At 31.8% G+C, this 26045-nt stretch overlaps 3 protein-coding genes across 3 annotated transcripts; all 3 read right to left on the bottom strand.

Moving 5' to 3' along the window:
• Nucleotides 1-717: 717 nt before the first annotated feature.
• On the bottom strand, nucleotides 718-5701 carry LOC145724446 (glucose dehydrogenase [FAD, quinone]-like). The gene is made up of 9 exons (XM_081972719.1): nucleotides 5460-5701; nucleotides 3925-4140; nucleotides 3399-3508; nucleotides 3181-3333; nucleotides 2609-2906; nucleotides 2379-2526; nucleotides 2130-2324; nucleotides 1738-2077; nucleotides 718-1047 (listed from the first exon to the last, which is right to left on the bottom strand). The coding sequence occupies exons 1-9, from the start codon at nucleotides 5659-5661 to the stop codon at nucleotides 838-840; spliced, it is 1872 nt and encodes a 623-aa protein (XP_081828845.1). The 5' UTR covers nucleotides 5662-5701; the 3' UTR covers nucleotides 718-837.
• A 2047-nt stretch (nucleotides 5702-7748) lies between these two features.
• On the bottom strand, nucleotides 7749-12900 carry LOC145724250 (glucose dehydrogenase [FAD, quinone]-like). Its single transcript, XM_081972415.1, has 9 exons — nucleotides 12665-12900; nucleotides 11270-11485; nucleotides 10742-10851; nucleotides 10524-10676; nucleotides 9988-10285; nucleotides 9758-9905; nucleotides 9509-9703; nucleotides 9117-9456; nucleotides 7749-8078 (listed from the first exon to the last, which is right to left on the bottom strand). The coding sequence occupies exons 1-9, from the start codon at nucleotides 12864-12866 to the stop codon at nucleotides 7869-7871; spliced, it is 1872 nt and encodes a 623-aa protein (XP_081828541.1). The 5' UTR covers nucleotides 12867-12900; the 3' UTR covers nucleotides 7749-7868.
• An 8870-nt stretch (nucleotides 12901-21770) lies between these two features.
• LOC145724473 (cathepsin L-like) lies at nucleotides 21771-26045 on the bottom strand. Its single transcript, XM_081972769.1, has 6 exons — nucleotides 25890-26045; nucleotides 24703-24933; nucleotides 24539-24640; nucleotides 22462-22604; nucleotides 22256-22410; nucleotides 21771-22204 (listed from the first exon to the last, which is right to left on the bottom strand). The coding sequence occupies exons 1-6, from the start codon at nucleotides 25980-25982 to the stop codon at nucleotides 21945-21947; spliced, it is 984 nt and encodes a 327-aa protein (XP_081828895.1). The 5' UTR covers nucleotides 25983-26045; the 3' UTR covers nucleotides 21771-21944.

The following is a 26045-nucleotide window of genomic DNA, read 5'->3' as shown; positions in this document are numbered from 1 at the left end:
TGTCATTTTGGTTCATTTTTGCATCAAACTATTCTCAATTTGTAACTTAATTTTTTAAAATATTCACCATAAAAAACCGCAATTATATACAGATATACATGTACATTGAGATATTCTTTGTCTGAGAACAGTTAAACCAGTTCCATTTGTCAACAATTCCATAATGACCATTGTTGCCCTAAAAATGAATTTGTATGAACACTGTCACCAAATTGACAAGCATTTTGTGAATATACTATTTCATACGTGTTAATATCAACTTCCCATCGATGTTGGGTCTAGTACCAAAGAAGTACCGATAACAGTAAGAAATAGAATTTAAATATTTATTTACTTTTAACACTAGAGTATTAAAATGCTATTTTTAATGGTCTAGTAGCGTGTTTTAAGTTGAATTTTCAATGCATATTTTAGAAAATGTAACTATAAAACACCCCTTTCCTGTATAAAACACAAATTGACTAATAATTTTGTTTTTTCTTGCCTTCTTGATGTTAACTAGTTAGACTATTTCTTACTGTTGTCCCTATAATATCAAAAATCACACCTTTTTGTCGTTTTTAGACATTTAAATTACTAAGCACCTGTCAATGTGTGCAAAGCTGCGAAATGTGCGATCACTTACTGCGATTTACTTTTCAGTTTTTCTCATTTAAGTTCAGATTTTTGCTTTTTCGAATAGGTTAAATTCTTTGCAAGGTTAACATAAAAACAACATTTTTATCCCAAATATTTTATTTAACATGCAACGAATATAACAATACAGTGCGTTCTAAAATTATCCTATAATAGATATAGGTTGTTATGTTGTCAACAGAGGGTTTTACTTAAGCTGTTTTATATATCCAGATAGTCAGATTTGATCAAATCAGATCCTCTTTCTCCTATCATAATAGTAGGGATCATAGTATGGGACGAAACAATTTCGGGCATAATACTGGCATCTATCACTCGTACCTTTTCAATTCCGTGAACTTTCAGCTTGTGATCGACCACAAATTCTTCCTTGTTAGGTCCCATTCGGTTTGTACATGTTGGATGGAATGACTAAAATATGATTCAGGCATATTAGTATTCCAAAATATATCTGGGAAGTCTGTATGTCACCCAGATGTTGCATAACACTATCATATAAGATCAACGACTTTAACAAGATAAAAAATAGGATATTGCAAATTATACTTCATTAAACAATAGGGGAATAAGTAATGGGAAATCCGGAAACTGGAAATACTATACGTCAAATAGTGGCGATTGACGCAAACATGCGTAATCCGAATGTTGATAGTTTCGGATATACAGAGTGTTGAAAGTTAAATGTTTTCGTTTTAGAGAAGAATCTGGTAGACTTTGTCTTGTTAAACAGAAACTATCGTTTTTTCTTCCATGGGAACCAGTAAATAATGATGACTGCTGTCAAATAATGGAAAATAAATAATTAAAATTTTAACTTTCAACACCCTGTATATTCGAAACCATCAACATTCGGATTAGGCATGTTTGCGTCATTCGGCACCATTTCTCGTATAGTATCCATTTCCAGTTTCCGAATGTCCTATTCTTTATGATTTTTCATTCTCGCCCTGTTATGCCATGAATAGTCGATTTCAATAAGTATGTATCATTTATCATTACCTTTATCGATATGCAAGGGCTTTTGAGATATTGATTTAAAAAATGACATTTGTGGGAGAGTAATTTACCAGTTTCAGCACTTGTTAACCAAATAATTATTACCTGTCCAGTATAGTATTTAAAATTGCAAAACCACCAATCTTTTGTCCCATATTCATACTCAGTACATCCAGGACTGTCCAAAACAATAAACTTGGCACCAAATGATTGGAAAGTTTCTGTGTTGTTCAGCTCTTGTATGAATTGGATAGCTTTATAATACGTTTCCAAATCTTCCTCTTCGGACAAGAAGTTTAGGTCAATTAAAGGCTTATCAACGGGGCTGTTGGACTGCAAAGTGACACTTCCCGCCGATTTTGGATGAAGCAAAACTAAAGACATGGAAACGTCAGTGGAGGTATTAACCTGACTTGCAAACACTTCGTTGTATTCCTCAATAAATCTGAAAAATTAGGGTTTGACCAAAACGTTGAGCAAAAACCTGTAAAACCTACGCATTAAAACGACTATTTTGCTCAGCACTACTGATAGGAACATTGAAGAACAATTCAACGAGAGCTCGATGAAATTTTCCTTGTCCAAAATTAGTGTATGCAGTGACTTTTGCCACGTTTAGTAAAGGTTCCAAATCTTGAGAAAACCGTTTGAGTAATCCTTTCAAGTCTTGACCAAACACTACTTGAGGCATCCTAAAAAATTTCATTTACGTAAGAAGCAAAACGTTTTATATTGGAGTAAATTACCGAAGTACTATTGCAAACAATTGTGGATGACCCTTCATATTTTGACCTACTGGCAAGTCTTCAATTACTGGAATGTCTAAATCTTCCAAATGTTTACGAGGACCTATGCCTGAGAGCATTAGAATTTGAGGTGAGTTGAAACTACCAGCTGTGAAATAAGACCAGAATTTATAATCGTAGTGGCAACGTCGCAATTGTCACAGAAGTCAAGTGTTTTCACTCATACCTACCTGAAATGATAACTTCTTTTCTGGCTGTGGCCACATACTTTTTTCGATTCTTGATAAATTCAACCCCAACCGCGGTTTTGGTCACATTATCAATAACAATTTTGGTAACATAACTATGTAAGCTGATTTTAAGGTTTCGTCTTTTCCTAACTTCGTGAGATAGAAAAGCAGTGGCGGTGCTTTGCCTTTCGTTACCCTTAACGTCTGATGGACAATTGGCTACCCCAATCTGACGATCGGTATTAGGATCCACAAAATCATACCCCAATTCTTCAAAAGCATTGAACAGAACCTCATTCTAAACAAGTTTAAATTTCAATTTGGTTTAGTTAATAGATCATTAAAGGCCAATTGTATAGGTGGCGTTTAAAAACTGTAGTTTTAACTGTATATTAGTTAATTAAATATAGTAGGCTTGGACAGTCTGACACCAGAGTTTACGATACTGTTTTGAATGTCATAATTTACAAAAGTACAATATTTTACTAGTTACGACAAAAATTCCAGTCTAAACCTCAGTTTAACCTTTAGTTTAAAAGCCAAACCTATACAACTAATCTTAAAAACCTTACAAGAATTGGTACTCCTCCAGTTTTGTTGACCACTAAAGGTCCGTTTACACCATGGAAATGTTCGTCTCTAGGTTCAAATACAGCTTTTTCAGATTTTTTGAAGTACGGTAAGACGTCTTGAAATGACCAGCCAGGATTTTTGTACACCTCTGCCTATAAATAGCTCAAAATAAGGTTAACTTTGTTTGCTTTGGTATTAAAAAAATGCTGAAACTTACCCACCTATCATAATCCTCTGGGTGTCCGCGGTTGTAGAATGCCCCATTTATGTTGGTAGAACCACCTAGTACTTTACCTCGAGCCAATAGACATTTTTGGTCCACCATACCTAATTTTTTACATAATTTCGTTACCCTAATTCGCAAAAGTCGAAAGTCTAGATTTGACCAAAATTGAGTTTTTACTGGCATCTTATTGATTAGTAAGAAAGCTAATTGTTATGAAGTCGGTGCGATTTAGTTACAGTTCTCTATCATTAAAAAAGCGATTAAGAAGAGATTTTAAGTCCAAAGACCCTATATTGCAGGAGAAAATGGCGTAAGTCCCTCACGGTTATTTTACATTGAGGCGAAATATAACCAAACTATTACATTTTTCTTGATTCGATAAGTATTACTGGTATAATAACATTGTATGTACATTTGGTCATACGACTAATTATAATCATCAAAGGTGATATTTTTTACTGGAAAAAACGTTCCTACTTCCGGTAGAAAAAAAATATACTACAACTAAAATACTTACCAAGGCAACAGTTTTTTTGGCGAGTAGTGTTGTAGCCCCAATTAAACTTTGAGTAAAAGGCATAAGGGTATAAACCAGTAACTTTTAGGAAATCAACTGGTTTTCCTCCAGCTTCGAGCAACAGAACTTTCCATCCTTGGATTTCAGATAGTCGACTGGCCACTACAGCACCTGCTGCACCTGATCCTACTACTATAAAGTCAAATTTACCAAAATCTGAAAGAAAGGAAAGTATTATTAGTTTTATGATATAAAAAATGGCTGCCGAAACGAATAATGCAAACTAAAAGTGTCTACAAAGTAGAAAAATTCAGAAGAACGACAGATAAAACCAAATAATCAGGTAGGTACATACGACAAAAATGTTAAGTATAATGGTAAATTGAAATTATTTTGTGCGGTATAAATTTATTTCTTAGTATATTAAAAACTACGTCAATGAGCTACAGGTTGTCACAAAAAAATATGAATAATTTTACATTCATAGATGTAAAAAGTTGAATTTGGTGTTTTGTTTCAAAAAAAAAATTATTGTAAATTTTTTGAGATATATTGAACATATTTAAAACAAAATAACTTTATTCAGTCACTCTGTAATTTACTTTAAACTTTACCCGAAAATGGTGTACATGGTAAGCGTTGATTTGAACAGATATTTGAATTTAAAAAGTAGAAAAGTACCTGAAGTACTTTAGAGATGTTAATAAGCCACTTTTCTTGCATTTTATATTATTTTTTATGATATTTGCGATACAGAAATTGCAAAATAGATCAGAATTCAAATAAAAGCGTCACAGCATTCCAGAAATTGAGAAATTACCCCTAATTTTTTTTAGATTACATAAAGTATCACTTTATGTAACTAGTTATGAAAAGTTCATTTCATCACGCCCTGTTTTTATGCATTTCCGTAGAAACATATGGGCGACATCCATCATAACATGTCGTTGTCACTGTTTATACAAGGTGCTATAAAAGTGAATATTTGTGTTAAATCACTTTAAAAGATGGTTTTTAACGCTTTTTGGTCAAAATTAGAAAAAATTATGTATTCAACACGTTTCGAAAATGTCTTATTGTGTAACTCATTCAAATTGTAGGACCTCGCTGCGCTCGCCCTACAAACATTCATTCGTTACACAAAATCGATCTTTTCGTAACTGGTTACATAAATAGCTATTTTATAATTCTTAGAATGGTGAAATTACGAAATAGATCGAAATTCAAACGTCTTCAAAATTATTAAAAAGTATAATTTTCCAAAAATTACAGTTCTTAATATTCAAAAGATGTTTTATTCGGAAGAGGACTTTTAACATAATGTATTAAAAAAGTAAAAAAAATTGTCTAAATTTTTTAATAAATCAGTTATAAAAAAACAAAAAATAGTTTAATTTTTGTCACTTTGTATCTTCGAAATTTTGAACTAAGACAACTTGAGTTGATGAATTGTCAGTTTGTCACAAGAATTTGTATTCACATCTTTTGGTGCATCCTGTATACGCACTTAATTAATTAAATTGTTTTCCACTTACCGTAAGTTTTATTGTTTCTAGTTTCAGTCATTGCAGAATTATTTAAAGGAATTACATAGGAATTTGAAGCGTTAATAAACCCATCCACCATTTCGTAGAAACCTTCAAAGTCTGTTTCTCCTATACATTCAACAGTATTAAGTATACATGGTAATAAAAGAATAAAAACCACAGTTCCACTAATGTTTAAAATTCGTTTCATGTTGGCACTTTCACCGTTTGAACTAAATAAATATTGAGACTGACAAAATTTCGATATAACCTTTTATACAGATAACCTTTTATAAGAATATTTACTTTTTTCAATCGTACGTAAAAAATATTTAATTATATAATACGTTTACTATCTCTAAAAGTAGTTCAGCACGTGTTAGTCTAGATGTTTTGGATTTAGTTACTATTTAATTATTTGTTAATTATACATACCAGTTTATTGATGACAAAATTATTGTTTAAAAAATCTAGTGTCACGTATTTTTCGTCACATATTATCATAATAATTACTATCAACCTTGCGAGTTATTTATGTTTTTTTATTTTTGGTGGGTGATTGCCTAGTGGTGACTTTTGCCTAGTGTGTTAAATAACATTCAAAAGAAGAAATTATAGTATATACCCTGTATATATTTTTTTAATTTTTAAATCTAAATTGCGAAAAAATATTTTTCTTTTGTAGGGTCTATTTTTGTCTGCCATAATGCAATGGCAGAAATGCAATCACGTTCTTCTCTTTTTGCCTTAATTAATTTATAGAATTAAGCTCATTAAAATGTACTGATTTGATTTTAAAACTTGACAAGAAAGCAGCAGAAAACACAACTTTTCAAAAGAAGACTCACAGGCCACTCAAAATTTTGAAAACATTATTAGAAAATTGACAGAGACCTCTCTAATCTTACCCTAAAATCCCTAGAATCCTAGAAGGAGACCCTAAAATCTATTGAAAACCATTTTGGAAATGCTAAATGCTTTTAAATACCACTGCAGGCTTCACAAAAAATGCCATAAGTTTCCCCAGTGTCTTAGAAATTTTTAGAATGTTCGAAAATTGCCATTATAGTAGAGGCTTATAAATACTACTAAAAACTTTACAGAAAATGCCAGAGGGTTTAACAATTGTTCTGAAATACTATGAGTTTTATAGACTTGACTGAAATCTATCAAATGTCTTAAACATTATTTTTCTAAAGTTGCCAGAAGCCACTAGCATCATTTTGGAAATGTCAGATGATTTCAAATACCACTAAAAACATTTTCAAAAATGGCCAGAAGCTTCCACAAATGTCCCAAACCATTAAAAAAATTTGGAAATTTGTCAGAGGTCTGTAGAATTATTATAAAAATGCCAAAGGCCTCTACAAGTGTTTTCGGGGGTAATTGCACAAGTGCATAAATATTACCGAATATTTCCCTCATGTGTTAAATGTCCCATATGAGCAGTGCATTTTCACCAGAATGACAGCGATAATTGCATTCTAAAGTGATAATTGCATTTCGATAATTGCACTGTACGTATCTATAACGACTGCATTGTTGTAGAGCCTATTGCTAGTACACTAATTGTTGTCCTTGCGCAGTTTTTTGACTTTTTATAACCAAACAATGTCAAACGCGATGTCAACAATAAATTAATGAACGGTTTGGAACTTGTTCATTGAGCTCCATTGAGCAATCTATAGTTGCAGCAAAATCAAAACATTTTCTTTATTCGGGAAATATTCCCCAAAATTACATTCGTGCCTTAAAAATGACCTGATAATTCTGCGTTCAAACTTGTTATCTTTGCAAACTGCATTCGGTCATTTTCATATTTTTTTCTAAAAAAGCCCTCCACCTTCGGTGTCGGGCTCTTTCGCCAAAAAAATATGTAAATAAACTCATGCAGTTAAGAGATAACAAGTTTTCATGCAAAATTATCGGTAATTTTTATGCACTCGTGCAATTACCCCCGATAATTTTGCATGAAAACTTGTTATCTCTTAACTGCATGAGTTTATTTTCATATTTTTTTGGCGAAAAAAATATGAAAATGACCGAATGCAGTTTGCAAAGATAACAAGTTTGAACGCAGAATTATCAGGTTATTTTTAAGGCACGAATGTAATTTTGGGGAATATTTCCCGAATAAAGAAAATGTTTTTAGACATTTAAATTACTAAGCAACTGTCAATGTGTGCAAAGCTGCGAAATGTGCCATCACTTGTCACTTTTCAGTTTTTCTCATTTAAGTTCAGATTTTTGCTTTTTCGATTAGGTTAAATTCTTTGCAAGGTTTACATAATAACAACATTTTTATCCCAAATATTTTATTTAACATGCAACGAATATAACAATACAGTGCGTTCTAAAATTATTCTATAATAGATATAGGTTGTTATGTTGTCAACAGAGGGTTTTACTTAAGCTGTTTTACATATCCAGATAGTCAGATTTGATCAAATCAGATCCTCTTTCTCCTATCATAATAGTAGGGATCATAGTATGGGACGAAACAATTTCGGGCATAATACTGGCATCTATCACTCGCACCTTTTCAATTCCGTGAACTTTCAGCTTGTGATCGACCACAAATTCTTCCTTGTCAGGTCCCATTCGGTTTGTACATGTTGGATGGAATGACTAAAATATGATTCAGTCATATTAGTATTCCAAAATATATCTGGGAAGTCTGTATGTCACCCAGATGTTGCACAACACTATCATATAAGATCAACGACTTTAACAAGATAACAAATAGGATATTGCAAATTATACTTCATTAAACAATAGGGGAATAATTAATGGGAAATCCGGAAACTGGAAATACTATACGTCAAATAGTGGCGATTGACGCAAACATGCCTAATCCGAATGTTGATAGTGTGGCTGTTGTCGGGGTCACCAATGTGGCTAGTTGTCAAGGGACATCGAAAATAAGCCACTCTTGTTACACTAAACACTAACTGTTCATTATTCAGTTACAAACATAAACTACAAGAAATTCGAAATTAAATCCATCATCCTTCCCGATGATTCTGGATTCTTGAATTTTGGTCGGACGAGTCGGTAATCGGTAATCTGCCGTTGTTGCGATCCCCCAAAGTCGCTTCCTGTCAAGTCAACTCTGTCGTTGTCCGGGTCCGGGGTCTGTCCGCCGTCATCTGCCGACGAGTTACGCGGTGTTGCCAATGCGATCAGCTGATCTGGGGCGAATAGCAATTCGCCACAATAGTTTCGGATATACAGAGTGTTGAAAGTTAAACGTTTTCGTTTTAGAGAAGAATCTGGTAGACTTTGTCTTGTTAAACAGAAAGTATCGTTTTTTCTTCCATGGGAACCAGTAAATAATGATGACTGCTCTCAAATAATCGAAGAAAATTAATTAAAATTTTAACTTTCAACACCTGGTATATTCGAAACCATCAACATTCGGATTAGGCATGTTTGCATTCGCCACCATTTCTCGTGTAGTATCCATTTCCAGTTTCCGAATGTCCTATTCTTTATGATTTTTCATTCTCACCCTGTTATGCCATAAATAGTGGATTTCAATAAGTATGTATCATTTATCATTACCTTTATCGATATGCAAGGGCTTTTGAGATATTGATTTAAAAAATGACATTTGTGGGAGAGTAATTTACCAGTTTCAGCACTTGTTAACCAAATAATTATTACCTGTCCACAATAGTATTTAAAATTGCAAAACCACCAATCTTTTGTCCCATATTCATACTCAGTACATCCAGGACTGTCCAAAACAATAAACTTGGCACCAAATGATTTGAAAGTTTCTGTGTTGTTCAGCTCTTGTAAGAATTGGATAGCTTTATAAAACGTTTCCAAATCTTCCTCTTCGGACAAGAAGTTTAGGTCAATTAAAGGCTTATCAACGGGGCTGTTGGACTGCAAAGTGACACTTCCCGCCGATTTTGGATGAAGCAAAACTAAAGACATGGAAACGTCAGTGGAGGTATTAACCTGACTTGCAAACACTTCGTTGTATTCCTCATTAAATCTGAAAAATTAGGGTTTGACCAAAACGTTGAGCAAAAACCTGTAAAACCTACGCATTAAAACGACTATTTTGCTCAGCACTACTGATAGGAACATTGAAGAACAATTCAACGAGAGCTCGATGAAATTTTCCTTGTCCAAAATTAGTGTATGCAGTGACTTTTGCCACGTTTAGTAAAGGTTCCAAATCTTGAGAAAACCGTTTGAGTAATCCTTTCAAGTCTTGACCAAACACTACTTGAGGCATCCTAAAAAATTTCATTTACGTAAGAAGCAAAACGTTTTATATTGGAGTAAATTACCGAAGTACTATTGCAAACAATTGTGGATGACCCTTCATATTTTGACCTACTGGCAAGTCTTCAATTACTGGAATGTCTAATTCTTCCAAATGTTTACGAGGACCTATGCCTGAGAGCATTAGAATTTGAGGTGAGTTGAAACTACCAGCTGTGAAATAAGACCAGAATTTATAATCGTAGTGGCAACGTCGCAATTGTCACAGAAGTCAAGTGTTTTCACTCATACCTACCTGAAATGATAACTTCTTTTCTGGCTGTGGCCACATACTTTTTTCGATTCTTGATAAATTCAACCCCAACCGCGGTTTTGGTCACATTATCAATAACAATTTTGGTAACATAACTATGTAAGCTGATTTTAAGGTTTCGTCTTTTCCTAACTTCGGGAGATAGAAAAGCAGTGGCGGTGCTTTGCCTTTCGTTACCCTTAACGTCTGATGGACAATTGGCTACCCCAATCTGACGATCGGTATTAGGATCCACAAAATCATACCCCAATTCTTCAAAAGCATTGAACAGAACCTCATTCTAAACAAGTTTAAATTTCAATTTGGTTTAGTTAATAAATCATTAAGGGTCAATTGTAGAGATGGCGTTTAATAGTAGGCTTGGACAGGCTGACATCAGAGTTTACGATACTGTTTTGAATGTCATAATTTACCAAAGTTACAAAATTTTACTAGTTACGACAAAAATTCCAGTCTAAACCTCAGTTTCACCTTTAGTTTAAAAGCCAAACCTATACAACTAATCTTAAGAACCTTACAAGAATTGGTACTCCTCCAGTTTTGTTGACCACTAAAGGTCCGTTTACACCATGGAAATATTCGTCTCTAGGTTCAAATACTGCTTTTTCAGATTTTTTGAAGTACGGTAAGACGTCTTGAAATGACCAGCCAGGATTTTTGTACACCTCTGCCTATAAATAGCTCAAAATAAGGTTAACTTTGTTTGTTTCGGTATTAAAAAAAAGCTGAAACTTACCCACCTATTATAATCTTCGGGGTGTCCGCGGTTGTAGAATGCCCCATTTGTGTTGGTACAACCACCTAGTACTTTACCTCGAGCCAATAGACATTTTTGGTCCACCATACCTAATTTTTGACACATAATTTCATTACCCTAATTCGCAAAAGTCGAAAGTCTACATTTGACCAAAATTGAGTTTTTACTGGCATCTTATTGATTAGTAAGAAAGCTATTTGTTATGAAGTCGGTGCGATTTAGTTACAGTTCTCTATCATTAAAAAAGCGATTAAGAAGAGATTTTAAGTCCAAGGACCCTATATTGCAGGAGAAAATGGCGTAAGTCCCTCACGGTTATTTTACATTGAGGCGAAATATAACCAAACTATTACATTTTTCTTGATTCGATAAGTATTACTGGTATAATAACATTGTATGTACATTTGGTCATACGACTAATTATAATCATCAAAGGTGATATTTTTTACTGGAAAAAACGTTCCTACTTCCGGTAGAAAAAAAATATACTAAAACTAAAATACTTACCAAGGCAACAGTTTTTTTGGCGAGTAGTGTTGTAGCCCCAATTAAACTTTGAGTAAAAGGCATAAGGATATAAACCAATAACTTTTAGGAAATCAACTGGTTTTCCTCCAGCTTCGAGCAAAAGAACTTTCCATTCTTGGATTTCAGATAGTCGACTGGCCACTACAGCACCTGCTGCACCTGATCCTACTACTATAAAGTCAAATTTACCAAAATCTGAAAGAAAGAAAAGTATTATTAGTTTTATGATATAAAAAATGGCTGCCGAAACGAATAATGCAAACTAAAAGTGTCTACAAAGTAGAAAAATTCAAAAGAACGACAGATAAAACCAAATAATCACTTAGGTACCACAAAAATGTTAAGTATAATGGTAAATTGTATTATTTTGTGCGGTATAAATTCATTTCTTAGTATATTAAAAACTACGTCAATGAGCTACAGGTTGTCATAAAAAAATATGAATAATTTTACATTCATAGATGTAAAAAGTTGAATTTGGTGTTTGGTTTCAAAACATTGTAGATTAGAAAAAAAAAATTTATTGCAAATTTTTGATGATAGATATAGAGGTATATTGAACATATTTAAAACAAAATAACTTTATTCAGTCACTCTGTAATTTACTTTAAACTTTATCCAAAAATGGTGTACATGGTAAGCGTTGATTTAAACAGATATTTGAATTTAAAAAGTAGAAAAGTACCTGAAGTACTTCAGAGATGTTAATAAGCCACTTTTGTTGCATTTTATATTATTTTTTATGATATTTGCAATACAGAAATTACAAAATAGATCAGAATTCAAACAAAAGCGTCACAGCATTCCAGAAATTGAGAAATTACCCCTATTTTTTTTTTAGATTTTTTACCCAAAAAATACTATTTTTACCATACATTAGTTCGTACAGGTCAAAAAATTAACAATTAATTTTTTAATTATTTTAGAAATTTGATGCTTACATAGTGTGTCGAAAAGTAGTTTTTGACTTCTAATATCTCTAAAATCTAAAAGCTAAAAATTCCAATTCATATAAATCTTTTTATAATTCTTAGAATGGTGAAATTACGAAATAGATCGAAATTCAAACGTCTTTAAAATTATTAAAAAGTATAATTTTCCAAAAATTACAGTTCTTAATATTCAAAAGATGTTTTATTCGGAAGAGGACTTTTAACATAATGTATTAAAAAAGTAAAAAAAATTGTCTAAATTTTTTAATAAATCAGTTATAAAAAAACAAAAAATAGTTTAATTTTTGTCACTTTGTATCTTCGAAATTTTGAACTAAGACAACTTGAGTTGGTAAATTGTCAGTTTGTCACAAGAATTTGTATTCACATCTTTTAGATGCATCCTGTATACGCACTTAATTAATTAAATTGTTCCACTTACCGTAAGTTTTATTGTTTCTAGTTTCAGTCATTGCAGAATTATTTAAAGGAATTACATAGGAATTTGAAGCGTTAATAAACCCATCCACCATTTCGTAGAAATCTTCAAAGTCTGTTTCTCCTATACATTCAACAGTATTAAGTTTACATGGTAATAAAAGAATAAAAACCACAGTTCCACTAATGTTTAAAATTCGTTTCATGCTGGCACTTTCCCCGTTTGAACTAAATAAATATTGAGACTGACAAAATTTCGATATAACCTTTTATAAAGATAACCTTTTATAAGAATATTTACTTTTTTCAATCGTGCGTAAATAGTTATTTATGTATTAAGCGCAAAAAGTATGACTTTTATGCTCTGAGAATGACGTTTGCTGCGCGACACAAAGTGGAGCGCAGCAATCGAGCGACGTCCAGAAAAAATACCAAATTTGATCAAAATTGCTTCAAGGGTCTGACGGTTATGACAAAAATGACATAATACATGTCAACTTATTTTTTAATGGGCTATCGAATGGTAAATTATTGACATTTAAAACTGGACCACCCTGTAGAATACGTTTACTATCTCTAAAAGTAGTTCAGCACGTGTTAGTCTAGATGTTTTGGATTTAGTTACTATTTAATTATTTAAGTTAATTATACATACCAGTCTATTGAAGACAAAATTATTGTTTAAAAAATCGAGTGTCACGTATTTTTCGTCACATATTATTATAATAATTACTATCAACCTTGCGAGTCATTTATTTTTTTTTTTATTTTTGGTGGGTGATTGCCTAGTGGTGACCTTTGCCTAGTGTGTTAAATAACATTCAAAAGAAGAAATTATAGTATTTACTCTGTATATATTTTTTTTAATTTTTAAATCTAAATGTGTAAATAATTTTTCTTTTGTAGGGTCTATTTTTGTCTTCCATAATTAATTCACACACTTCTTCTCTTTTTGCCTTAATCAATTTATAGAATTAAGTTCATTAAAATTTACTGATTTGATTTTGAAAATTGACAAGAAAGCAGTAGAAAAAATAACTTTTCAAAAGAAGACTCACAGGGCACTAAAAATGTTGTAACCATTATTAGAAAATTGACAGACCTCTAAATCTTATTGAAAACCATTTTGGAAATGCTAAAAGCTTTGAAATACCACTGTAGGCTTTACAAAAATTGCCATAAGTTTCCCCAGTGTCTTAGAAATTTTTAGAATGTTCGAAAATTGCCATTATAGTAGAGACTAAAAACTTTACAGAAAATGCCAGAGGGTTTAACAATTGTTCTAAAATATTATAGACTTGACTGAAATCTATCAAATGTCTTAAACATTATTTCTCTAAAGTTGCCAGAAGCCACTAGCATCATTTTGGAAATGTCAGATCATTTCAAATACCACTAGAAACATTTTCAAAAATGGCCAGAAGCTTCCACAAGTGTCCCAAACCATTAAAAAATGTTGGAAATTTGTCAGAGATCTCTAGAATTATTATAAATATGCTAAAGGCCTCTACAAGTGTTTTCCTTGTAAAACACCACCGTTTGTCGAACGACAAAATGTAGAAAGTTAGGTTAGGTTAGGAAACATTCCACATTTGCCAAAAGACTCTTTAGTCCTTTTGGAAATTCCAGAGACCTCTAAATACTACTGAAAATCTCCCAAAAATTGACAAAGGGTTCTAGAAAAGTCATATTCAAATTTTTTTCCAAATGTTACATATTAGATGCCAAAAATGTACTGATAATGGTATAAAATGCATTCAACGACAGTCAGACTGATTATGTATCTTTTCAAGTATGTCGTGTTCATTTTGTACTTCTATGGGATTCCAAGTTTAGGACAGAACTGTAACTGACATTGTTATAACTGTCAAAATTGTACTCAAAAAGCTAAACAAATAAAATGCTTTTCGTAATGTTTATTTAAACTGATTTGACTAGATTTTAAGAGTGTGTGTTTTTTGATTTTACAGCTTTATGGAATGAATTTTAACGGTAATCATATTTAAGAAAAACTAACTCAGAAACAGATAACCAAATAAAATGCCCTGATGATGAAGGTATAAAATGCATTCAACCAAAGTCACACTGATTTTTGTTACTTTTCAAGTATGTTTCGTTGTAGTGTGTGTGTATTGGCAGTTTACAAGTTTACAAGGTAGGTAAAGTACAATATAGATAGTAGTATTTGCAAGTTTTATTATCTATTCAGAACTAGTGAGTAATAAGCATATTATTAAACAGTCAAAATATACTATTTTTCTACTCCTATAGGGATATTGGTTCATTCCTTAACAGTTTAGAGAACGGATAAGTAGGCAATTGCCAACGGTTGAACGAATACAGAATGCTAGACAATCTTCAGCGTGCGTAAAGAAATAGAGAAATTACAGCTAGTCTAGAACGTAAACAAAATAATTCTTCTGATTGTCATCCTCACTGACAGTTGGCATCAAAACATTGCATTTTGGCTTATGTTTTGAAGCAATGAAAAAGCCGTTCAAGTTTCAGTTAGTGTTCAATTAAAGAATAAAAACATCTACTTTATTATATGATAAAGCAAATGATACAAACTTGCAATTTACAATGAATCAAATCCATTCAACACTTCAACCTAAAAGACGAAGTTAATCAGCTGTCACCCGGTGACAATCCGGGACACCGGTCAAACTTTGGCTGCGTCAAAAGTGATAATGTAAACACGGAAACGTTTCAAACATTGAGAGTTTATTTGTGTGAAATTTGGTAAGTAATTCCAATTAGTCGTAGAAAAAATAGCCTGTAAAACTCGGGCGAATTGTCCATATCGTCCTCGTGCGATAGGGACATCTTTTTCACCCTTGTTGTACAATATACTATTGTATGACTGTAGTATAGTATTCTACTCGCAGGTAATGGTTATTACTCACTCAATGATTTACAACACTCGCCTTCGGCTTGTTTTACAAACTTTATCTTCGTGAGTATCATTACATGAGTTAAATCACTTAAACTGATAAGTTTCTTTTTTAAAACAAAATCAGCAAATGACAATAATGAGGGTTGACTACTCAGAGTAACTACAGCTTATGGCACGAAAGTTAACCGAATAATAATCTAACAATGTTTCAATTGTATTGAAATAAACACAAATGCTACTCTAAGCAGTTTACAATAGTTACAATAATTAAGGGAAATAGTCGACACAGCAAGTTGGTTGACCCATAGGTAGATGACTTTCATTACATATCTCATGCTCGTTGAATACTATACTTTTTCTACGACACGCTATGGTAAGTATTCACAACAAAAGAAAATTTCTCAAAAGTTGCCAGAGACCTCTACAAGTGTCTTAAACTTGCCTGATGTTAACATAGCCATGACAGTTGCAGCGGCTGATCATTTTGATATTAATTATTGGAATTTCTCACATCATAGCAATTTTGTTTCATTTTCGTACTTTCAATTTCAACCTTATTATTAATAATATGAATGAATTAACGATGTCACATTTTACATATCAAAATGTTTGACCCTCTGGCAACACCGGATAAAACACTGTAATAAAACACTGTCAGATTAGAAGTGAACAAATTATCTTATTATTTAGAAACTGGTTTTTAACCTTTTTTGTGACAATGCAAAATTTCAGATATTTTGTGTATTTTGTAAACTGTATAGATTCAGTATTAAAATGTGACCAGAAGTGTTTCCTTAAAAACAATGTAGGTATTGTATTATCAGGTTAAAAAACCGTGGGAGAATTTGTACATACAATAAACGAAATCCTCCTGTTTTCTTGAGGATTTACTTTGTACATCGTACACAATTTTATTTAATAAATCATATTATTTCTGTCGGCTTGTGCCAACTCCAGTATAGCAACAACTGTCAAAACAAGAAACATTGCTTTTTTATATTTCCTTTTAACAGCTGCGTAATCATAAATGTAAGATTTATTCTGGGCAATCCACTCAAATTTCACAGTTAGATTCATTAGTTAGTTAGTTATTCATCAGTTCTTTATAGGTCCAATAAAAAACGTTATAATTACATAACAGATTTCGAGCAATTTTTCGAACTTTTTCATGTCAAAAATTACTATCGATATTAATTCTTTACTAGTACAATAAGGAAATTAATTTTTGTACTAATAACAAAATGGAGTTTTTCTACGCCGGAAGTACAAGTTCTAGCAAAATGGGAAACATGGGAAAACGGTTTTGATTTTTTGCGCCTGTACGGTTGATTTGATTGAAAAATCGTATTGAAAGTTGTAGTACCTATCACGGACTAGTTTTCTGTATTTTTTTCAGATCTCTAACTTGAGTCCTTTCGTCGTAAACGAAAGCAACCGTATCAGCAACAATGACCTGTTTATCCGTTTAAATTTTCTCATTTTTAATCGTATTTTACGACGAAAGGGCTTAAGTTAGAGATCTGAAAAAAATACAGAAAACTCGTCCGTTATAGGTACTACAACTTTCATGAATACGATTTTTCAATCAAATCAACGGTACAGGCGCAAACAAATCAAAACCGTTTTCCCATGTTCATCTCCTATGTCCAGGGCGCCTTTGGACACCTGGTATTTCATATTTTACAGTTGTCAGTCTGTTGTTGTGATCTGGTATCCGTTACTAAGCTGTTAAAAAATAGCAAATATCTCTGGAAATATTATAAAAAATATGTATTATTATCATAATGCTATAACTCATGTAGTAATTATAAATAAAACAACATAATCGTGTTTGTGCTGCAAATACAAAAAAATTGTTTATTTAACTCTTTTTGCAAGTGGCTCGAGACTAGCCAATTTTTTTAATTGTTCTATTTTTTCTCTGATAAGTTAATAAGCTAAATATTTACTTTTTATTATACTTATTATTTTAATTATTATTTATAATTTCTCTTTTTACATTGCTTACAATTCAAAAAAACTGAAACTAAACTTAATAATATAGTTTTTCTATTTCTTTGTTATCGTCAATAATTACTAATTTGGAATCTAACATAGACGATTTTTTAAAATAATTTTCATGGTTAACCAGATATCACGTGTTTGCTTTTTGTTTCATTGAAAAACTGTCTTTGTCTGCATTATTTACGGCTAATTGATTTTTTAAGTATCATGGGTAGTTCATTCATTTTCGAAAAACTGATTTCTTTTCTGATCCAACTATTTGTGGTGACCCACCACAAACAACGAACAGTGCTGTGATTTGCACAGATGCTGAAACTGTAGACTTACCATTAGAATTTTCACTCTGCTCATATCTCATACTAACCTAACCTACATATTCTAGATGTTAAGACAGGTAAGAAATGGTGTTGGTTAACTAAGGCATGTTAAATGTCACAAATTCAAACTGCAAGTCTGTGGATCTGGAACTTGCGGTATTCGCTATTTGTTGAAAGTTTTTTAAAAAGCGTCATTTGTAGATGAAAATAACACACTTAAAACATATCAAATAACCAAATACCTTGCAAATACCATTATCAAAATGGCATAATAAAAAGAGAGAAGGAGAAGGAATCATTCTAAGGAACCCTTGCAGAAAACACAACGAAAAGTAGAAGAGAAGGAATGGACAGAGTACAATACACTAAAAGAAGAAAATTAACAAAAAAAAAACAGAAAATAAATAGGAAATTACACATAAAAACTGAAAAAGTGACAAAAAGACACTGAATGATGAGAAAGTAATGTAAAATATTGTATTAAGAAAGGTTTGCGCTAAGAATTGGTAGATAGAGTCGAACAGGGAAACAAAAAAACTAAAATGTACTCAAAATGAGAACTAGAGAGATAAAGCAAAGTAATTAGAAAGAAAAGACGTGAGATTGGAAAAGAGGGAAAAAGGAGTAGTAGAGGAAAGAGAGGATTACGTGCTAGAGAATGTCAATTATGAGAAGCTTGAGAGCGAGGTTTGAAACAGATTTATAAAGAGCGAGTAAAATGAACAAAGATAATCATATTGTGATTATGTGTGAGAAGAATAAAGAAAATATAAAAACTATTTACAATATGAAAACTATTTAGTAAAAAACAAGAAGAGGAAGAAAAGAGAGTGGAGAAAAATGGTGGTGTAGAGTCCGGATTTCCAGGAATTTTGCATTTTGTAAATAATAAAAGCAACCAACCTTTGACATCTAAGGTGAAAGATTTATGCAAAAACACCTCATTTGACAGATTTGTTTCATGCTTTTTTCTTTTTTTTATGCTTAATTTAGTTTTTTGTGCTTATTTGCTGCTATTTTTTGTATAGGTTAATTTACAATTGCAATAGATATATTGAGATATTGAAGGCTTCTGAGTGACAAAAACATACCAATTATCTATTGCAAAATGGGTAAGAATCAATTTACAAATTTAAACTGGCCAAATTCCAAATGCTCCGAAGTAGTCAAAAAAAAATTAAAAACATTCCAAAACACTAGAAAAAAAAATGCCTTGCAAAAGCTTACAAAACAGCCTAAAATATTCCAAATGCTTTTTTCGACTACTGACTTTGAAGTACCTCATGTACGCTTCCATTTCAGCAGCCATAAGCAGAAAGTGGTTATTCGCCGCGCGTGCGCAAAAAGTGAATAATTTTCTGCTCTAGAGCGTTTTCGCTTTCTACTAACAATCTACTCACCAACTTTTTCGGCGTTTCCATAACAACGCTTGACATACCTGTTTGAAATAAAGCCATTCGTCCATAAGTTTTCAATTGCTTTAAAAGCAGTCCAAAATCATCAATGCTTCTTAAAATGTCCAAAAACCTTCCCAAATTCCCCTCAAGTAGTTTAAAAAGGTTTTAAAACACTACGGGAACTCCAAAATGCTTTTCAAGCAGTCGAAAGCCTTCCAAAACGGTCTAAAAGTTTCCAGATGATCATCAACTAGTCTAGACTCGAGTCTAGATGCTCCCAAAAGATATCGAAATAGTCTAAAAGCTTCCAAAAAATTCTACAACCGTCTAAGAATTTACAAATGCCTCTAAAGCATTCCAGAATCTTCAATATGCTCTTTAAACTGTTCAAAAATCTTCCGTATGCTTCTAAAGCAGTTTAACAGCTTCAAAAAATGTCTAGAATATGAACGCAAAAAAAGTTAAAAAAATTAGGTACATCTCTGAAAGAATTTTGTGCTTTTTTTAAAGCTTCTTTACAGATTTTTATGCTTTTTTGAGGGAAAAAAATGTTACTTTTTAAGCGTTATTTTTCAGGATTTTAGCGCTTTTTAATCTCTACTCTAACCATTAGTAACAGAGGTTAAAAATTTGAGATTTTTGTTTCAATTGATTCAACAAATCATTATCTGCTGTATGTTCAACACAGCTTCCATTCGATTCAAAGGAGAAATGTTGTCAACTTATTTTGGTATAAAGTTAATACATTTTAATAGAATATAATTCTGATAAAAATCTTGGTTTTTTGAAACAATAAATAAAAAAAAAATATCAATAATTCAAGGTTTAATGACCGTAACCTGGGGCGGCGTTGCAAGCACAGCCCCCTGGACACGTGCGAGGGCGACGCCTGTCCCAAAAGGGCGCGATAACTGGCCACGACGCGTCGCGACGCCCGTAACCATAATAGTTACCGTTTGCACCCGGTTAACGATAATGAGAGGTAGAAAAGCCGCAGGAACGAAACCGAATGACCCGATAATCGTTAGAGAACAGATTTAGAGCATCCCTTTGATTATTATGCTTCACGATTATCGCTAGACGATGATCGGTCACGATTTTGCTTTCTCTATTTGTATTGTCAACGAGACTGTGTAGTTGAATAATTATAATTCTGATTTTGAATGCAGCACTTCAGTTAACCTGTCAGAGTCACGTTAACAATAAATCCCTGTCTAATTTAAACAATTGTTATCCAAGAGTCAAATCAAGTTATTGGCATAACAGGCATTGCAATCAACAGCAAATTTTATATTATTCTAAATACATAAAACAAGAATCGGTGGGTGTCAGCCTATTCCATACTCTTTGCTTTGTTGCTTAAATTGTCCTATACTTGCTACTCAGATATCCTATTTTGCAATGAGTAGTAATAATAACTACTAGTACTAGTAATAATTGGGAATAATGAGTATAATGCTATATCAGGTAGTGTCTTACAGTTATACGATAAGAGATTACCATAAGAACCATAGTAACAAATTTACGATATGAAATAACTTTAAAAATGTTAAACCTAATAAGTGGTTGTTAAAAGCGTTATAATGCAAACGAGTAGGAAAAATATTATACATATTATAACAGTTCCTGCTATATGGTTAAAACTTAACCTTTGCAAAAACTTAAAAATGTGTAAAACATTACATATTTTTTACCCATAATTTATTTTAACTTGGTTAACGAGGAGTTTTAGGTAGGGACTTAAATCCTTCTGAAGATGACTTCGCATAATAACAGATTCCAACATTTTCCAAAGAAAAAGAGAAGATTTGGAGGACTTTTAAAGATAAGTCGTTTGACTTGGGGATGGCAATATTAATAAAATTGGCCACTTAAACTTTAGTTAACAATCACAAAAACTAACAAACTAACCGTTATTTTGTCAACACTCTTTAAGTTTGCTGTAAAGAGGACCTAAGATAATTTGAGGTATAAATGTGATAGACTAGATGCAAAATATCACATTCTGAAAAAAACCTAGTTAGAGTGATCAGTAAGTTTTCTCTCACCCTTCAAAGCAGGTCCGTCTCTTTCATAAACAGCTGAACCACGACGTTCGAGAACATTCAAAAACTAAACAAATCTAATATAAGGGTTAACACAAAATAAACAAAATTTATAGGAGGTAACAGAAAATAATTAACAGTTTCTTTTGAGACAATATTAAGACAATTTAACTGCCGTTTATAAAGGCTAGAAAACTCCTGATATTCACTGAAGATGTTCAGAAGACTTTGCAACATCAAGATAAAATATTATCGAGAAATCCTGGAAAAACCCAAAAACTACAAGCTTTGCTGGAAATTATTTGATTGAGATGAAAACTTCACTAGAGATGTTTAGAACCCCTCGAAAATGTATGAAATTTTGTCAATGAATTTCCCACTTTAAAATATACATATATCAAAAAGTTCAACGTAGCTTGAATAAAGCAAAATAGGGGAAAAATAAATTAAATTTCTTAGATGATAAAAGTTAATTAACAACATTTTAATAATTATAGTAAAAAAATGCATTTTTCAAATAATACTTCGTAGTCTAGCATGCAATGCTGTTACAAAAAAAACATTAGCACTTTCCTTTAAAAGCTATAACATTTAGAATTTAAGAGAACACTAGAGTATACCAAAACTACAATACAGGATAACTAGGTTGTAAAGCAATACCGCACTGATTAACACCTCTTTTCATGTACATGTAACCTTCAACACCAAAATGAACACCCCAGGAGTTTTTTACGATCCAATAATCGACATCCCCAGTTGAACCATATCCCACAATAAGAACTCCATGGTTCAATTCAGTTTGACTGCAGGCTTTCCCTTCGAATATCCCTTCTTTATAAAATTGCATATCAAATTGGGCAGCATCAAAAGCCACTGAAACTGGGCCTAAAATCTACTTTATTAGTAATTTTAGTTGCAATTGAAAGGTTTACACACCTATTGTGGCAACAGCTATCAGAAGTGCAGTTTCATTGTTAGGCTCAATGTCCACATAATCTTGAATTGTCACCCTACTAAGGTTGGTGTTAATGCGGCAATGATCATTGATCATTTCGTATGGATAGTCAATTTCACTCTCTAGACCGTGTTCTCTGAAAAGTTTGATCATCACACAGATTTAGTGGATTAATTGTTCAACTTACTTGATGTACTGGAAGCCAGCATCAATTTCGCCACCATAGCATCCATTGGAACCATATTTTGATGCGCAATCAATTAGTTCCTGTTCACTAAGAGATATTAGTGTTCCATGTTTTAGGTAATACTGAGCTTCTACACTACCAGTCTGTAATAATGCATCCTTGATTAAACATAGAAGTAGTCAAAAACCTGAATTTAGACTGTAAATTGAGTTTTACGATATTTTTGGATTTTTTAGATCGATTTCTTAGCCACGTTGCCAACTTTTGAAAAAACAAGAGTATAACAAGTATAAACTGTATTACGTACTGAATTCATCATCTCACAGAACTGTGAATTCGAAGTTACTTAGCAACTAACCCATATTCATTAACAAAAAAAAATTATTCTAAATATCTTTTTCAATTATTTAATTCAAAATTGTTTATTAAAAATGTGTTATTTGTTGAAGCTTGAACACGAGGTGTCTCAAATTAGACTGGAAGTATGGATATATTGAAAACTATAAGGGATAAAAGGTCGATTGAACGGTCAAAGTTAATTTTACAAAATACATGGCTGGATATCACAAGACCATTTTAAAAATACAGAATTCAATATGGCTCCCATAAGAAAAACTAAAGTTGTGATCACCAGGTCTCGTTACCTTTAACATCAGTTTTTGTTTAATTTATAGCTCTCAATAGACAAAATGTATGGGTTTTTCAAATATAACTTTTAAGGTTTTCAGTAAATGTTCCATTATTGATCCGGACTTCTTTTTGGTTGCAGACCAGTCTGTATTTTTTATTTTATTGAACCAATATTGTAAATCCCACTGTCTTCAATATCCCCATATATTTCATTCTAAACTGGACACTCTGTATAATGTTCTAACTTTTTGAAATAAGAAAAGTGTCTAAACGTTGTGCCTAGTAAATAGTGTTCGACTTCTAATATTTTTTTTTGTTTCCGCAAATGATTTGCTATTATCCTATATTCCGTACAGCACATGAGACCTATCTATTGTAAAATTTTTGTAAAAATCGAATTTTTTCATTAAATTGTGAAAGTGTACCAAATCAGATGTGCCTGGACTTTTTTTAAATCTAAATTATCTCAAGATTTTATGCGCATTTGTCTGTCTTTACAATTCTGCTTAACATTGAAAATTTGTCGATCAACTGACTGTTTACTAATATTTGAAGATTTTCAGTCACGTGATCGGCTTTACCATTTTTTATTGCACTTCATAGTTATGCCGATCACGTGACCCAGTTTTTGATTTGTCAATTGAGCGAGATGGTTTTTTCCTATTTTCGAATTTTATAGAATTCCTAATTTTTTTCACGTTACTTTCACTTTTATCATTTTTACTGTGGTCACACGTGTTTATTTTAACAGATAAATATTTGAGAAATTTAGAAATATGGTCAATTTTGTGACTTTATAAATGTTTTGGTATTTCAAGATATTCTCTGTCAGGTGGACGTTTTACAATTACTTCTTAGCATACTGAAGATATTTGCTATTATAATGTAGCATTATCAGTTTTGCTTTTATTTTACACGTCGTTGAGAGAATCTTATTTAAAAAAGCTATGCAGATGATTCAGCTTTACAACTTGGAATATTTTGAAGATCATTGCACAACTGATACTGTTTAGTGTAGATTTGACATGAATATCGTGTTTTCTAATATTGAATTTGTCTACAGAGCGAGTTTAATTTTGATACCATAATAAATATATCGAACTAAAATCATTAAAATCTCAAACTTGGACACAATTTTGATGTCTTTTTTCTTTTATATAATCACCATAAGCTGTTAATAACTATAATGTATTTCACATTTCAACCCATGTAACAGTTTTATATTTTGAAAACGAGGCAATAATTGTTGTGCCATATACCTTCTTAGGTAAACAATCTATAGTTTTTTTCTAAACTATAGAAGTACAACAAAGTTTGTGTACGTACGTACGTTTAAAACTGTACGTACTATGACTGGTGAGTAAAGGATATTCACGTGAACACTTACACTAAAAGCAAACTAAACTACCATCTTTTTTACTAAACAAACAATAAAACGATAGCTTACCACCGAGAACGCCCAACAAGAACCACAAAATCCTTGCTCTTTTACTGGTGTAACAGCTCCTCTACTTCTCCAATCCAAAGAATGCGGAACGTCACTGTTTTCCTTAGAAAGGTTAGATTTGTTATAACTTTATATATTGGAAACCAAAAAAAAAAATTAATTACTTGAGAATAGTTTTTTTCTTGACGGTTTGTACGCGGCTTAAATTTTAAGCCCAACATTGTTTTATACTCTTCGTGTGTTAAATCTGCAAATGGTGTCACGCCCAGTTTGTAACTTTTAATTCCTCGATCATACAGAATGTTATGTTGGGTGATTTGGTAAAGGTTTTTCTGGAAAATCTTCCATCTTTGCTGCTCATGCTCTTCACTTCTGTATGATATGTTGTGATGAATCTACCAAATTTAATCATGTAAAAATAATGATGTCTATTAATAGTTTTGTTAACAAGATTATTAGAATGTTTAAGTTTTGCCTATTTTGGATTTTTTCTTGTCAATTTTATAGCTTGCATTACTGATGAAGAGGTCAGTCAGCCTCGAAACGTCCAAATACAAACGGTCAAGCAAATTGATCCTTTGACCACAACCGAAAAACCTACCCATAGTTATTTTGTTAAATCATTTTTTAATTTATCACTAATCATGTTTCCAGTAAAGTTTGAAGGTTTACAGATATTTAAGGAAATAAAGCTTAAAGAAGAAATATATGTCTTCTTTCTCTAACATAAATTCAAAATCTGACTGAAAATTGTTCTAAAGAGAAACTAGTGATGGTTGTTGTAAAATATTATAATTATATATAAGTTAGAGTTTTTGCAAAAATTTATGTTGAAGAAGCATATCATCTTCGAAACGTCTTGATTAAGAGTCACAATCCAATAATAATGCAATATGCAATTGAAATTTTGCATATTGTTTAATGTAATTTGAAACAATGACAAGCCTCAAAAAGGTAAAAATAAGATATTTGACTTTTATTGTTAAAAATAATATATATAATCCAGTAAAAACTATCATTTTTTTATTTAGATATGTCCCATATGGCCCTATGGGACTATAGTTGGCAATATTAATAAAATTACTGCAAGCTTAAGAAAATTCAGATTTTATTTAAAAAAAATGTGGCTTGTCATTGTTTCACATTAAGCCTTTCAATTGAATTGTTGTCAATTGGATAATAGGTTTACACTGACCATAGTCTTAGTTTTTTAAGTTTACCTAAAATATTTTACCGTTTTAATTTAATATAACTTTTGTCATTATTTATCAGTAATTGTGTAGTAGCAACTCTTATCAGTCTAGCCTTACTACAATTACTATATTATTAAAACAAAAACACTATTACATACCTTAAACGTTTTCCATTCATCTTCATACAAGCCTAGTGCAACCCCAATCAATAAAATGACACAAAGTGTTAAAAGTATAATTCTAATTTTCATATTAATTGTTCTAACTGACAGGAAAATTACAATTTATTAAAAACTTATAACTTAATTATTTAT

The sequence above is a fragment of the Ips typographus genome, linkage group LG2 (assembly GCF_016097725.1).
Source record: "Ips typographus isolate SLU linkage group LG2, UJ_Ityp_2.0, whole genome shotgun sequence".
Lineage (NCBI taxonomy): Eukaryota > Metazoa > Arthropoda > Insecta > Coleoptera > Curculionidae > Ips > Ips typographus.
This window is presented reverse-complemented; position numbering and strand designations above follow the sequence as displayed.